A 13212-nucleotide genomic window follows, 5' to 3' on the forward strand; every position below is an offset into this window, starting at 1 on the left:
TGCTGATAACCCCTTTTCCACCAAATGAGCTCTGGAGTCAGTAGCATAAAACACCTCAAGTTTTCTCCTTGAGTATGACACTTAAGACTGAAGGGCCAGTTGCAGTTCTCTTCCCTTAACCTTACCCCTTGGTTTCAAGTGCACTCGCCAGATAGATTCCCCTCAGCAACGAAGGATTAGTGTTGAGTGGTAGGGAATTTTATCTACAAATTGGGACGCCACTTCATGCAAATTAGCATAACAGACGTGTTCACCTACGTCACACGTATCGTCAGCGTAGGCTTCTTGCACTCATTTCCAAAATGCTGGCTCCAGTGGTTGTATTGCCTATTTTGTTGGCTGTCTTCATCCTTCTTCATTTCACAAATCAACGGAGAAAAAACGCAGCAAATAGAAGACGCCTTCGCTGCCTTCTTCTCCTGCCATCTTCGCCTGCCATCTTCCTGGAAAACTCGCCTGGCTGGAGAGTTTCGCAATGCATCCTGGGAAATTCAAATCAGTTGATATGGGTTCGTAAGTGTGCATCGCACGGCCCTTCAAATTAAGTGGGGATTTTAAGGGCTGAAAAGCACTTCCCTAAAATTTGGGACACCCAAGCCCTTCGCGGGACAGTGCAAAAACAAGGGCTAGGGCCAATTCTGAGGGGAAGTGTGAGTCTTGGGATGGACCCCAAGTTGAGGGACTTAGGGGGACTTAAGGGTGTTGCACAGAATCCTTTAAAATGTCTTAGTCGCATAAAAAACTTCCCAGGGTGTTATTTTTTTCATTTATCACCATAAATACACCTTAAGTGTTTTTTCATCCTGCTGTGGTTGCTAAGGTCTTTTGTGCAATTGTCTAGGGATTCCTTAAGTATAGGACCAAGACAAGGAGAAAGCCAAAAATACTTAAGTGAACATTTAAGGAAACCTTAAGGAGATTTTATTATGACTAAACCTTAGTTAAGACTTTAAGGAAAATCTTAACTTAAGGTGTTTTGTGTTAAGGATGATAATGCCTGTATCTGAAGTTCCACACATGTAGGGCTTTAACAGTGGCACTAATCACCCTCCATATTTAGAGGCTGTTTCGCACGTTCCCACAGAGCGGCGCGCTTTGAATGAACGCCGGGAGAAGCCGGCGACAGAGAGGGGCGGGCTTACACCTTTCAGTGGGAATCCTCGGTTCAAAAACCTGCCAACGTCCCCTTTTGAAAGTGTGTAGTCCTGTTTCTGCTTTCAGTGCCACTCAAGAGACGACAGAAGAGGACCGAAATATGCTCTCCAGACACGGAACTCGGGCTTATTTCCGTTAACTTACAGGAGGTTTGTGATTTTGACTGCGCTGAAGTTTGAAACAAACTAAAGGAAAAGACACAAAACAGCAACAAGTCGTGCAGGTGGTAGAGCACACGCTGACCGGAGGAACCAGACCACATCAAGACTCACCACCCAGACCTTCCAGTCTCACCTGAACCCGACGAGAAAGACTAAACATGTCCGTGGAGAGTTACTCGGCGCTGGACGAGTCCTCCCTCCGAGCCCTGGTGAGTACATGCATGGAGATGCTCTGAACTGGAGTTACATGCTGCCATGGGAAGTGGACCACTGTGTGTTAAACTGCTACCTGCCTGGTGTCATTAAAGACTTTAATATTAATATGTCATTCAGCAGTCTTTATCTACAGTTTGCATACATCATATGAAGTTGTATCAATGTGGTCAGTTCCTGTATATGGAGAAGTAATGTAGGTTTTATGTCTCATTATGCTGCTGTATGTCTGGTACTGTTACTGTAGTGCAACATAACACCTTGATTCACATGTTGAACCATTATACTGTCACATAATTTAACATCCTACATGCACTGTTTTTGCCAGTGTGTCTTTTTGAGAACTCATACATCTCAGACAGGTGGTTTGCACACTAGGGCTGTAACTAAGGGATGATTTGATTGTCCATTAATCTGTTATTTTCTTGATTAATCAATGAGTTTTTGGTCTAAAAAATGTCAGAAAATGGTGAAAAATGTCCAGCAGTGTCTCCCAAAACTCAGAATGATGTCGTCAAATGTATTGTTTTGTCAACCCACCCCAAAGATACTCAGTTTACAGTCATAGAGGAATAAATGAACCAGAAAATAGTAGCAGTAGTACCATTTTTTCCCCTTAAAAATTACTCCGACAGATGAATCGATTTTTAAATTAGTTGGCAGTTCATTTAGCCTAATAGTTGACAACTCATGGATTAATCGTTGCAGCTTCTAGTGCACACATGCAGTGCTTCTTGTTGCTCTGTGTCATAACTCTGAATTCTTTCCATCACTTTTATATCATTTTGACTCTTGATTGGACAAAACAAGACATATGAAGAGGTCACCTTGAATTTAAGGACTTTTAATAGCCATTATGTCACCACTACTTTGGCATTTTTAGAGTAAACAATCAATGAATTATGAAAATAACATTAAGGGAATGAAAATAAGTCAGGTAAATGGTGAATTTCAGTGTGTTATCATTGCAGCTGTCGGTCAAATAGAAACTTGTTTGATGTTTTTGTGAGGTAAACTTGTTTTAAAACCCGAAGCTGGTCGATCATTAATCAAGTTGCCAAGAATTTTGATAATCGCTTAACCATTAAGTCATTTATAAAGCAAAAATGCTCAATGCTCACTTGTTCGGACTTGTCAAATGTAAAGATTTGTTGTTTTATATCATTTAAATCAATTTAAAATCTCTGCGTCTGGTTTGGTGATGGGAAAAGAATCAAGAAATTTGATGATGTCACCTTGGTCCCAGACACTTTATACACTAAACAATAAATCAAATGAATACTTGACAGATTGATGCACGAAGACAGTAACAGTAGCCAGAACTGACTCAGGTAAATGTTGATGTGTGACGTACAATGACACAAATCAGACATATCTGACACATACAGAACAGTGGAAGACAGTAATGTTTATTTCATATGTGTGTGTGATTCACATATTCACTCTGATATATTGCGTTTTGGTTATTACTGAAGCAGACGTGATGTCACAAGTGTAAGCAGCAAACTAGTATTGATAAAATAAGCGTGTACAGACATTAGACTTCCTGGTTCACAGTCACATTAGTCACGTCCTGATCATTTCCCGAGGCAGAGGAAGGTGAGACAGCAGACATATATCATGACACCTGTAACTCAGACACATTTACAAGGGTGCATGAGTCAGTCTGTCCCTGTTTAGACAAAGTTACGCTGGGTTTGTCTGAATCACAGTTACACACAGGCAACAGTTGTACATGAAACATCTGGGCAAAACTAATTTAACCTGGGGTGATGTGTTGAGCGCCTGTCAGATCACTGTGTGTAAACTACAGTATCTGATTTTCACTTGACTTCTAAAGTCATTATCCCCAACAGCTGCTTTCCCAAGACTGTGCACTTTAAGAAGAGGTCATCTTAGAAAAACATTTTGATTTCTGTTCTTATAGATCAGTAAACCAGACAAGAAAAGGCTGTTTACTTTGGAACAAGGCGACGACTAAATGTAATGTTTTGTTGACCTGTCTGAGACTAAACTATTATTGCCCCGTAGTCTGGAATCATCTGGCTGAGAGCCTTCCTCTCATAAATCACTTAAAGGCCAAACTTTTATCAGAAGCAACATTATTATAATAGCAGGACAACAGGAGCATATTGAGGAAATCATATTTCTCCTACAGGGAGTGATTAACTTAGAGTGTCCGTTGCTTTGATCAGTAAAATTATGATGTCATTTATACGGGAACAAAGCAGGAAAAGGGATGATAAGATTAATATAAAGGATAAGGGAGTCAGATTATGGTAGCAGTGGCGGGGGTGGAAGGGAGCTGGTTGGAAAACAAGTAGGGGGTTTTCACATCAGGGACGTGAGCCTGCATCCGAGCACACTTGACCCCAAAGTCCAGCTCGTTTGAGTAGTGTGAACACTGTGTCAGAGATATTGGCTAAAGCAAGATACCCCACGGTAGGCTTATCCAATGTTAAGAAAATGGTTACTCTTCCTGTCTCCTAAGTGGGCGTGGTTAGCTTTCCCTCCAATCAGAGCCTGTTCTCCCTCAATCCCCCCTCCCCACCACCGTGTTGAACAGAGGCTCTGTGGATGTCTGTGTATACGGATCGAGAAGCAGGTGGAATGAAAATACATTCTTCCTATTATTGCAGCCTATTGCTGCACAGAGCTTGGGCATTTTTTATTTATTACTAGCGGTAAATAACTGTTTGTAAGCTAACTGTGATTTTACCGCCTGTTTATCAAGATCACGAGATCTCGCGAGAACTTGTTTTCTGAGACGGACAGGGCTCAAACAAAGTTAATTTTCTCTTGATCTGTGCGGATGAAAAATGCAGCTTTAGTGTCAGAATGTTGGTAAGATGTGTGGCTTGTGGAAAACGAACCCAATATTTACTTTAGTGACTATAGGGCGAAAGAATTGACCATAAATTGTGATTATGTTCATTTTCCTCATTGACGACAATACATTCAGAGGTGCCGCAAGTCTCCTACGGGGGCGTGGCGCTGACGTCACTGAATCAGGAAGTGAGCTGAGTGGGGTATCTCGCTTTATCCAATATCTCTGGCTGTGTCCAGTACCCTAGTATGATACACTGATCCGTACTTGGTCTTAGATGTGGTTCATGCGTACTCCAGTACAGTACATCTCAAGTGTGAACACCAACTGTACCAAAACACAGAAGTGAACAGCTATTTAACGTGACTACAAGGTTGTGAAACAGTCTTTGTTTAATACTGATGCATCTGTATCAGACCGCAGCACATCCCGCTGCGGACGGACCCAGATCCGGCTTTGTTGCCACTTTCGACTCTGTGCATGACAGCAGCGGCTCCTCCTCCAGCCAGGAGCAGAGCCTCGCCTCAAAACAAAAATATTGTGTACATGATGATGCAAGTGTTCTTTGGTATGGAACAACATAATTAATGTTTAAACTGAGCCGCAGGGGAGTGGAGAGGGGCGGCAATCATACTCAGGCACGGTACGACTTAATCGTACCTAATATAAAAACGCCCTTAGCGTTTTTTTCCTTGTCAGCTATCATGTTTTTCCTAGATGATGTTCCAATATTTAGGCATGCTATTACCTTACCTGGCTTAAAAAAGTGCACATAGCTGCTGTAAATGGGAAACAAATCTCCCGGGGGGCATGCCCTCGGACCCACCTAGGTTTGGGCTGATCCCTGAATGTTTACAACGTCTGGCTCCATCCCTGTTTGGCAGTGGAAAGATTGAGGACATCTCAGGCTGCTGGGCCTCTTTACTTTTCTAATAGGCTGCTGTGTTGGTTGTAGTTTTATATTTAATAGAGTAGAGCTTCAGATTTACAGGTATATATGTGTCAGAGGACTCATTTCCACTCAGTAAGATTTTATTTCTGATAAAATCAATATAAAAAATCAAGCGCTGTCTGAACTCTCCCGTGTGGCATGTTTCCTGTGAGAGGCTGCTTTAAAATGCTGCCATTGTCTGTGAGAGCTGCAGCAGCAGAAGAAAACACACATCGCGCAGACATTGGAATTCATGGAGTTTATCTTCATGTGACGCTGATGTGTAACCCGTTACTGACTGAGCTAGATCTCGTCTTCAGGGCTGTGTTCATGTGCTGAGCGTCTTCCCCACAGCTTCCCTCCCTCACATGTAACCACCAGCCATAAGGTCACCCAGATCCCACATTTTCACTGATGATGTTTGCAGTGACTCAAGTGTCAGGGTTTTCCACAGTGAACTCAAAGGAAACAAACTCTGATTAAGCTCAGAGAAGATTGTACGATGGAGTTTAAACTCAGCTTCACCTGAGTGGAGCCTTGTTGTGTTTAGGTTTTATTAAATCTAACACCCTGTTCTGTGGCGTTTTATATTGTCGAGGAGTTTGTAAATTAAGTTTTTCAGGACTCTCGTAAAAGATGATGGACATTCAGATGCCGAGGTGTAATTAAAGTGGTAGTAAAGTCGGGTGGAGGAGCTTCTGTTAACGAACACGAACTCCAGGCCTGTGTTGCACTTAATGAACTAAACAGTCAGAAGGTCATATGGCGGCCTCTCTAACGCCACTAATCCCTTCTCTACTCTTCTATTCAAAGCCCTGGCTGCCTTGTATATTGCTCATTTAATCCCCTCCATGGCAACCAGGAAAAGCATTTTTCTTTTCTCCTGGCCACCACAATTATTTAAATATCCACAAAAATAATCAGTTGGTGTCCCACTTTCTTTTTGTTGCGGGTCATCTGTCTGAATGGTACTCAAGATCTGTGGACACAAAAAGACAAAAAAGGGCCAGTTGGAGAAAAGCTTCTTCCAACCAAACTACTCCAACCACTATCACTTAAAAATAGATTTTATCAGCTTGTTGGTAGCTCGGAGGATGATGATTATCAGTTGTTGCAGCCCTGAATCTGACATGTGGCAATAGTTTCCTTTGTGCGTGTGACAAACCTGCTGGACAAGCCATGTCTACTGTTGTCTGTTGTTGTGGCACCTGTGCACCTGCCTACTTAGCTAAGAATAAGGTTCAACTTAAGCACCTGTCAGCCACTCCAGGATCTCCCTTCTAATTATCTCTGAAATCCCTTTAACTGCGCTGCATCACTGGAAGAATGCAGGAAAAGTCAAAATGTGACATCCTACAAGCTCCCAGATGAGTGAAATGTCAATATACACATGAAATATTGCGTGTAACAGCTTGTGGTCTCCAGCTGGAGACATTTCCGTCAGTGGCGCCTGCTGGACTGATTTCACATGCAGAATGTCTCACATAATCATTTGTAACTTGTCTTGCCAGCCATGTGACCGTCCTTTCTCCCTGGTGAGCAAGAAGCATTCACACATGTTTAAAATAGGGCAGTTTCACTCTGTGGTCCGGCCTTGTTGATATATGGGACCCCTGGGCCTTCGTTTTATGGCTCTCTGGACCCTTTGTGCATTGACAAGGGCTCAACGGTTACAGTCGGAGAGGAAGAATGGGTTTGTTTTGTGGGCTCTCAGCAAAGTCCCAGGTTCTCCTCAGCCCCCGGAGACATGGTCCAAAATGTCAGCCTCATCATCAGGAACGAATAAATCGGAAAAATTACTCCGCATTATATAACTGTTGTCTGGGACATTTTCAGATAGATGTGCAGCTTTTTCATGTTGTCACGCTAGAAGCAAATATTATCAGGGGTCATATTTGTTTTAAAATATCATTTTTAATTATTACGATAATCTGTGCTTTTGTCATCTTGCAGGCCAAAAAATGTCCAACCTTTGTTGTGTTTGGCTTCTTAGATGTGAAGATTGGAGGCTTTTCTTCATTATGCATGATAGCAGTATGTTTTGATTTTGGAAGAAAAAAGAGAACATTTGAAAACATTATCTGGAGCTGTGGGAAATTGTAACAGGCCTTAAAAGGAGCAGTGTGTAGGGTTTAGTGGCATCTAGGGGTGAGGAGGGCAGATTGCAACAAGCTGAAGCTTCTTCTGTGTGCTAAGTGTGAACTCCTGGTTAGGGTTCCTACAGCGTTCATTATTCAGGAGATTTTTACTGGGAGGTGAATTATCCACAGAGGTCTCCTCTCCTCCAACACAAGTGGACCAGGTGATTTAAACCGCTTTAAACACTGGATAACACAGTTTTACTTTAAAAATCTATGTTTTTCGGATGCTGTTTGTCTCATCGCAGAGGAGGTGCTAACTATAGTAGCTGATGTGAAAATGCAAATGGCCCTATCTAAAGCTAGAGATTGGTTTGTCCATTCTGGGCTACTGTAGAAACATTGTGGTGTAACATATCGGACTGCGTAGATGAGGATCTGCTCCTATGCAGATATATAAAGCTCATTCTTAGGTAACAAAAAAAACAATGAGTTTAAGGGCACATTCACACCAGGATAGTCCGGGGGACCCAATTCTATTGGGCAGGGAATGCTGAAAAATTTCACACCTTCATTTGGTTCGGTTCACTTTCACACTGTAGTTTTGAAAGGGGACCAAACCACGTGGACAATGTCACGCAGTCGTTTGGGGGCGGTATTTCCCGAAACAACCACTGACCAGGAAGAGAAAAAGGATGAGGAAGAAGAAAACCTGGATTTGGGATGGATTTCCGTTTTCAGTCCTGGCCAAATCGATTGGCCAGGACTGAAAACGGAAATCCATCCCCTTCAGCCGGCAGTCAGCAACTGCGATATATAGTCCTCTGACCATATAGCAATAAGCGCCTGCACCTCCTCACTACGCAAATTGCACCAGGGTTCACTTGCAAGTGAACTGAGACCCCCAGTTTTCAAGCAGATCAGGGTTCACTCGTTTGGTCCAGAGTTTGAATGAGCGTTCACACCACTCCAAACAAACCGAACTGTCAGTGGAAGCGGACTAGAGTTTGTTTAAAGTGGACCAAATAGCGCCAGTGTGAATGCGTCCTTATTTTCAGGTGATTATACACTAAAGATAATATACTTATTATGTTATATTTGATTTCTGGCAATAGATCCCCCCCAAATCCGCCACACTGCACCTTTTTAAAAGTGAAATTTCAAGAGAAAGTCTTTTGCAGGAGCACGACACTGCAAGACATAACTTGAACCTCGTCTACAATCATTAAACCATTTTTCTGTCTTCAAAGAGTCTGCAGAGTGTTTCAGGTACAAGCTGTTGCATGCAGCAGATCCTCCTTTGAATACAGCCCCCGCACTCCCTGCTGCACAAAACAAGAAAAGAGTCTCAAGTGTTTTATGCTCCTGACCATTGATAACACCTGCTGCTCCTCAGGGTTTATGCTGCCAGTTGGTGAACGTCGTTCCCTTTGACCCCAGTGGGAGCTTCTGAAAGTGTTTTTCTCCCCTGGAGTGTAAAATAAAGTCACTCAGGCTTTAAACTACAAACACAGAGTTCACAGTGTACACCTGTTTTCTTCCTGCTGAGTCAGTCATCATTCTCACAGGTATTTACACCCTCCAGATTCTCACAGAGCCTTTCCCCTATGATAGAGTTTCACTAGTGTTAACGAGGTGGCAACGAAGAATGGGGCTGTGAGCAGCTCACAGTTTGGGGCAGTTTTTCCTTCTGCTGACATGAGTTATCTACACTGTTGCAGTGACAGCCCATCGCAACAGTTTAGTCACAGCGTGCAGACTTGAGCTGCTGACAATGAATATCCAAATACTTGGCCAGGGAGCAGAGAGATAAAAAGTCCCTTGTTTGTTTGATAAAACAGGAAACTTGTTAGTGGATACTGCTATAAATAGCCTTCCTCTTTTGGCTCTGAGAGGATGAGAAAAGAAAAGCGGTGAACTTGGGAAGATGTTCATATCAACTCCACCGACTTCTATTTTTGGTCCGTGGCCTTTAAGTAGTTTATTTCTCTGGAGCAGTAATTCTGAGAAAGTGGAGCAAACATTTACTCCACGTTTGAAGTTGAAACTGAGTTCAGTGTTGTATTTCTTTATTAAACAGGATACTTTGTATTGTTTTGTCATTTTGAAATGTATGATACTGTATAAACATAAGCTGGCATTTAAATATTAAGAGCTGTATTTCATTAATAAACAGGATACCAGGCGCTTTTTGTCATCTTGAAAGTCATAAGAAAGAGTAATATGGCAGTTTAATTCTCACTATAACAAACAAATCTCACAGAGGTTGATTCGGCTCGTGTCAGCGCAGTAATGTGATTACATTCTTACAGTGTGTGAGATGACAGTTTGTGACTGTATGAGTGTTTCAGTGTGTAAGAAATTTATGACTGTTTGTGCTCCTTGTCATGAATTATGCAGTTCTGTAGAGAGGGAATACACTGAAAATATCATAAGTCATATTTTATGATGTAGAATATAAAACAAATGTGCTAACACCCTTTATACTTACCAAACACCAGAGGACTTAGAAAATACTTTTAAAAGACTAATCTTTGTCTTTAGATGTCCACTTTTTTCCTTCTCCTCTTTATTGTGGTACAACAGGGAGGAATCGTCAAAGAGGCACTCTTCTTCACTCCACAGCTCCACCAGTTCCTTCTTTTCCACAGTCAAAGAGAACCGAGACTCATTCATGTTCTTGCGACTCCCAGGAGTCTCCTAGATGTTTACTGTCTACCTGGTCTGCAGGAAAAAGCCCACCTGTTGGTTGTTGACAGTGTTCAAAACATTGAACTTCCTTATGTGCACAAGCCAAGACTAAAAACTCACAATGATGTTAACATGTTTTATTTTCTTGGAACATCAAGACGAGAAAAAGACTGGCTGAAGTCAGCTCGGAGTGTTATGACCAGCTTACATCAAACGATCAATATCATTGTCATCTTTAAGATATGCCTTTATTTTGAAATTTCCATGGCACATCTATGTCACCATTTCCACCCAAGCACACCTCCTTCATTCGGTTCATATTTACACAGTGCTAGCAGCCTAACGTCGCACAGGTAGTGACAAGCAGCCAAGAAAAAGACAAAGAGAATATTTATTGATATCATCTCAAATTGCAGGCCCCTAAATTAAACTGAATCAAAATCATACTGTGGAAGACTTGTAATATCAGCAAATATTAATATAGTTCAAAGAATCGATATAATATGGTATTGTGATGATGCCTGTGATACACCCCCAGTAAAACTTGTGATTTTATTCTGACGTTGGAAATGATCCGCGACAGTTCATTGACTTTGTTGGTTCATCTATCTGTTTTTTGGCACTTTACCATCTCTGACTGTTGATCAGTGAAACAGCGTGAAACCAGCGGTAGGATGTGAGGCGCATCGCCCCACTCCACATTTGTCGGCGTTGGTGTGCATGATACAAACCAAAAAGGGGCATGTTGGTAAAAATATTGTTCCATAGCGCTCCTAGTGGTCGAAACCTCAACAGTGTCCCTTTAAAGGTCCAGTTTGTAGGATTTAGGGGCATCTATTGACAGAAATGGTATATAATATTCATAACTATGCATTCATTACTTTATAAGATAAGAGAAGAAACAATAAGAAATATGGAAGATTAAGACTGAAATAGTGCAAATTAGCTGTAGTGTTGTAGGTGGTTGGTGATGGAAACAGAGACAACAGTATTACATGATGTTATGTTTTGTTAACAAGTCTGCTGTTTAAATGAAGTACCTGTGGTAGCGCTCTTTCTTGCACTGTGGGTGTCTGTAGTCTGTTGCTGAAGGAGCTGGTTAAGGCCCCAACAGTCTCATGCAGGAGGTGAGAGGTGGTGTGCTTGATTGACGTCAGCTTGGCGAACATATTCCTCTCACCCACCACCTCTATGGAATCAAGAGACAAGTCAGACAGAGTTGGCAGATGCAACCACTGTGTCTCAAAATGACCTCAGCAGTGTCCTGCACACTCCAAAGGACCTCAGTCTCCTCAGCAAGTAAAGGCTTTGGCCCTTTTTGTATACGACGTCTGTGTTGTTTGACCAGTTCAATTTATTGGTGAGGTTAACACCCAGCTATTTGTACCTTCTCACAATCTTAGTATTCAATCCCTGGATAGTTACCTGAAAATAAGAACCTTTGTGTTTTTGTCACCTTAGAATGAGCTACATATGGAGCAGATCCTTTTCCAGGGAGTCTGCCATGTTGCTCTACAGTAGCTCGGAATGGACAAACTGAAAATTGGCTCTGCAGGGGGCTGTTTTTGTGTTTGCCACTGTAGTTCTCCGACATGCCTGGCGCACGGGAGAAGTTTCAGGTCTACAGCCTCACCGCTAGATGCTACTTAATCCTACACACTAAACCTTTAAATTTTAGTCAAAACACAGTCCATGATGATGTATTGAGCATTGATGAAACAGCAGAACCAACCTGTGGTTACTGAGGGAGGCCAAAGAGTTGCAGCTTGATGGAGGCGACACCGTCTGCTGTGGAAATCTGACCCCAATCATATGATATGTGCAGCATGGACTCACTGAATTAATACAGTCTATTCAGCCTTGATAAACGGGGGAGTCAACCAAGGGGTGAGACAGTTCTTGTAGGCTTTGCTATTTTTTGTTCGTGTGTTAAGTGATCCAGCAGAGAGGGTTTCTATCACGGAGCACCATCTGTGTGGATCATCATTATGCCAAATGGAAAAGGTCTGGATAAGGGATTGAAGGTGGTCTCCTTTACTACCACCAGGCGTCTCTTTGCAGAGGAATCCCTGCTTGAGTTCGAATGCTTTTGTTTGTTTGTGACAAACACCCCAAGTTGCTGTTTAGATTGTCGTCCAGGTGTTTTAGAAACACTTACCAGATGTGTACAATCTTCTTCATGGCTGCTGTGTCAGTGGTCTGCGTGCTGACTCTCAAATGTCCCAGTACACACACACTTTTCCACCATTTTTTTTTTAACTTTCTTTTTGTAACAGCTCATCAAATGAAAAGGGTTTGAAGGTCAAATTGAAGATTCTATGTGTTTAATTTGTGGAAAATGACGGCACTTTAACCTGAAACTCGGTTAATGGCCACTTTAGGTAAAATGAGGAACTGTGTTTCTTTCAGGGGGAAAGAACATTGTGACTCACGTAATTGCCGAGATGCTATTAAAATGCTTTTGACGTTCAGCACCCATTTGCTTTGCCCGAAACACCAATTCTCAGTTGTAAGGTGCCATATTAGGGCTTCACTGTTTGGATTTATATTGGAATAAAGGTGTGGCTGTGTTTTATAGGGGAAAATAGCGCACAGGAAACAGCATGCAGCACTCTGCAGGATCAGAAATGTTTTCGGTTTTCTGCCAAGTCACATAGTGAATTACACCGGCAGAAATAAAAGGTCACATGTATCACATTTCACAAGTTTAGTAAAGATGGTGCCTTTTAAATTGGAACTAAAACAGATGAAGGAGATCGGAGATAAAGAGTGAGGCAGAGAGAAATGAAGAAACTCTGTGGTTTTGGCCTTTTGTATATTGACTCCCTGAGGAAAGAGCCATTTCCTGAGATCTACTCAAAATCGTCCAGCGGATGTTGATGTTTTGCTTCCCTGCCCAATGTTGTTAATGTTGTGGCATTCTTGAGATAATAACAGCTGATCTGTTAAAGTCTGTTTGGTTTTGTCTGTCTGTCAGTGTGCGACTCGCTCCCGTTGTTGTAGGTGCTGTGGAGATTCAGAGTCAGCATGGCTGGCTCTCGCGGATCTATTAGAACAAACAGTTTGTGCTCCGCGTGCTTTAACTCCCCCTCTGTTTCCTCCTGTGGGACATCCCCTCTCACCTCCCGGCTCTTTCCTAATTAAACCAAAAGAGCT

The 13212-nt window shown here is 42.2% G+C and overlaps 1 protein-coding gene across 1 annotated transcript in view; it reads left to right on the forward strand.

Annotated features, from left to right (window-relative positions):
- The first annotated feature begins 1160 nt into the window (after positions 1–1160).
- The window catches only part of smtnb (smoothelin b), a 64438-nt gene continuing 52386 nt past the window's right edge, over positions 1161–13212 (forward strand). The window contains 1 exon segment of the mRNA XM_033619097.2: positions 1161–1525. Within this exon segment, the coding sequence (XP_033474988.2) occupies positions 1475–1525 (51 nt within the window). The 5' untranslated portion in view covers positions 1161–1474.

Source organism: Epinephelus lanceolatus, chromosome 9, assembly GCF_041903045.1.
Source record: "Epinephelus lanceolatus isolate andai-2023 chromosome 9, ASM4190304v1, whole genome shotgun sequence".
Classification (NCBI taxonomy): domain Eukaryota; kingdom Metazoa; phylum Chordata; class Actinopteri; order Perciformes; family Serranidae; genus Epinephelus; species Epinephelus lanceolatus.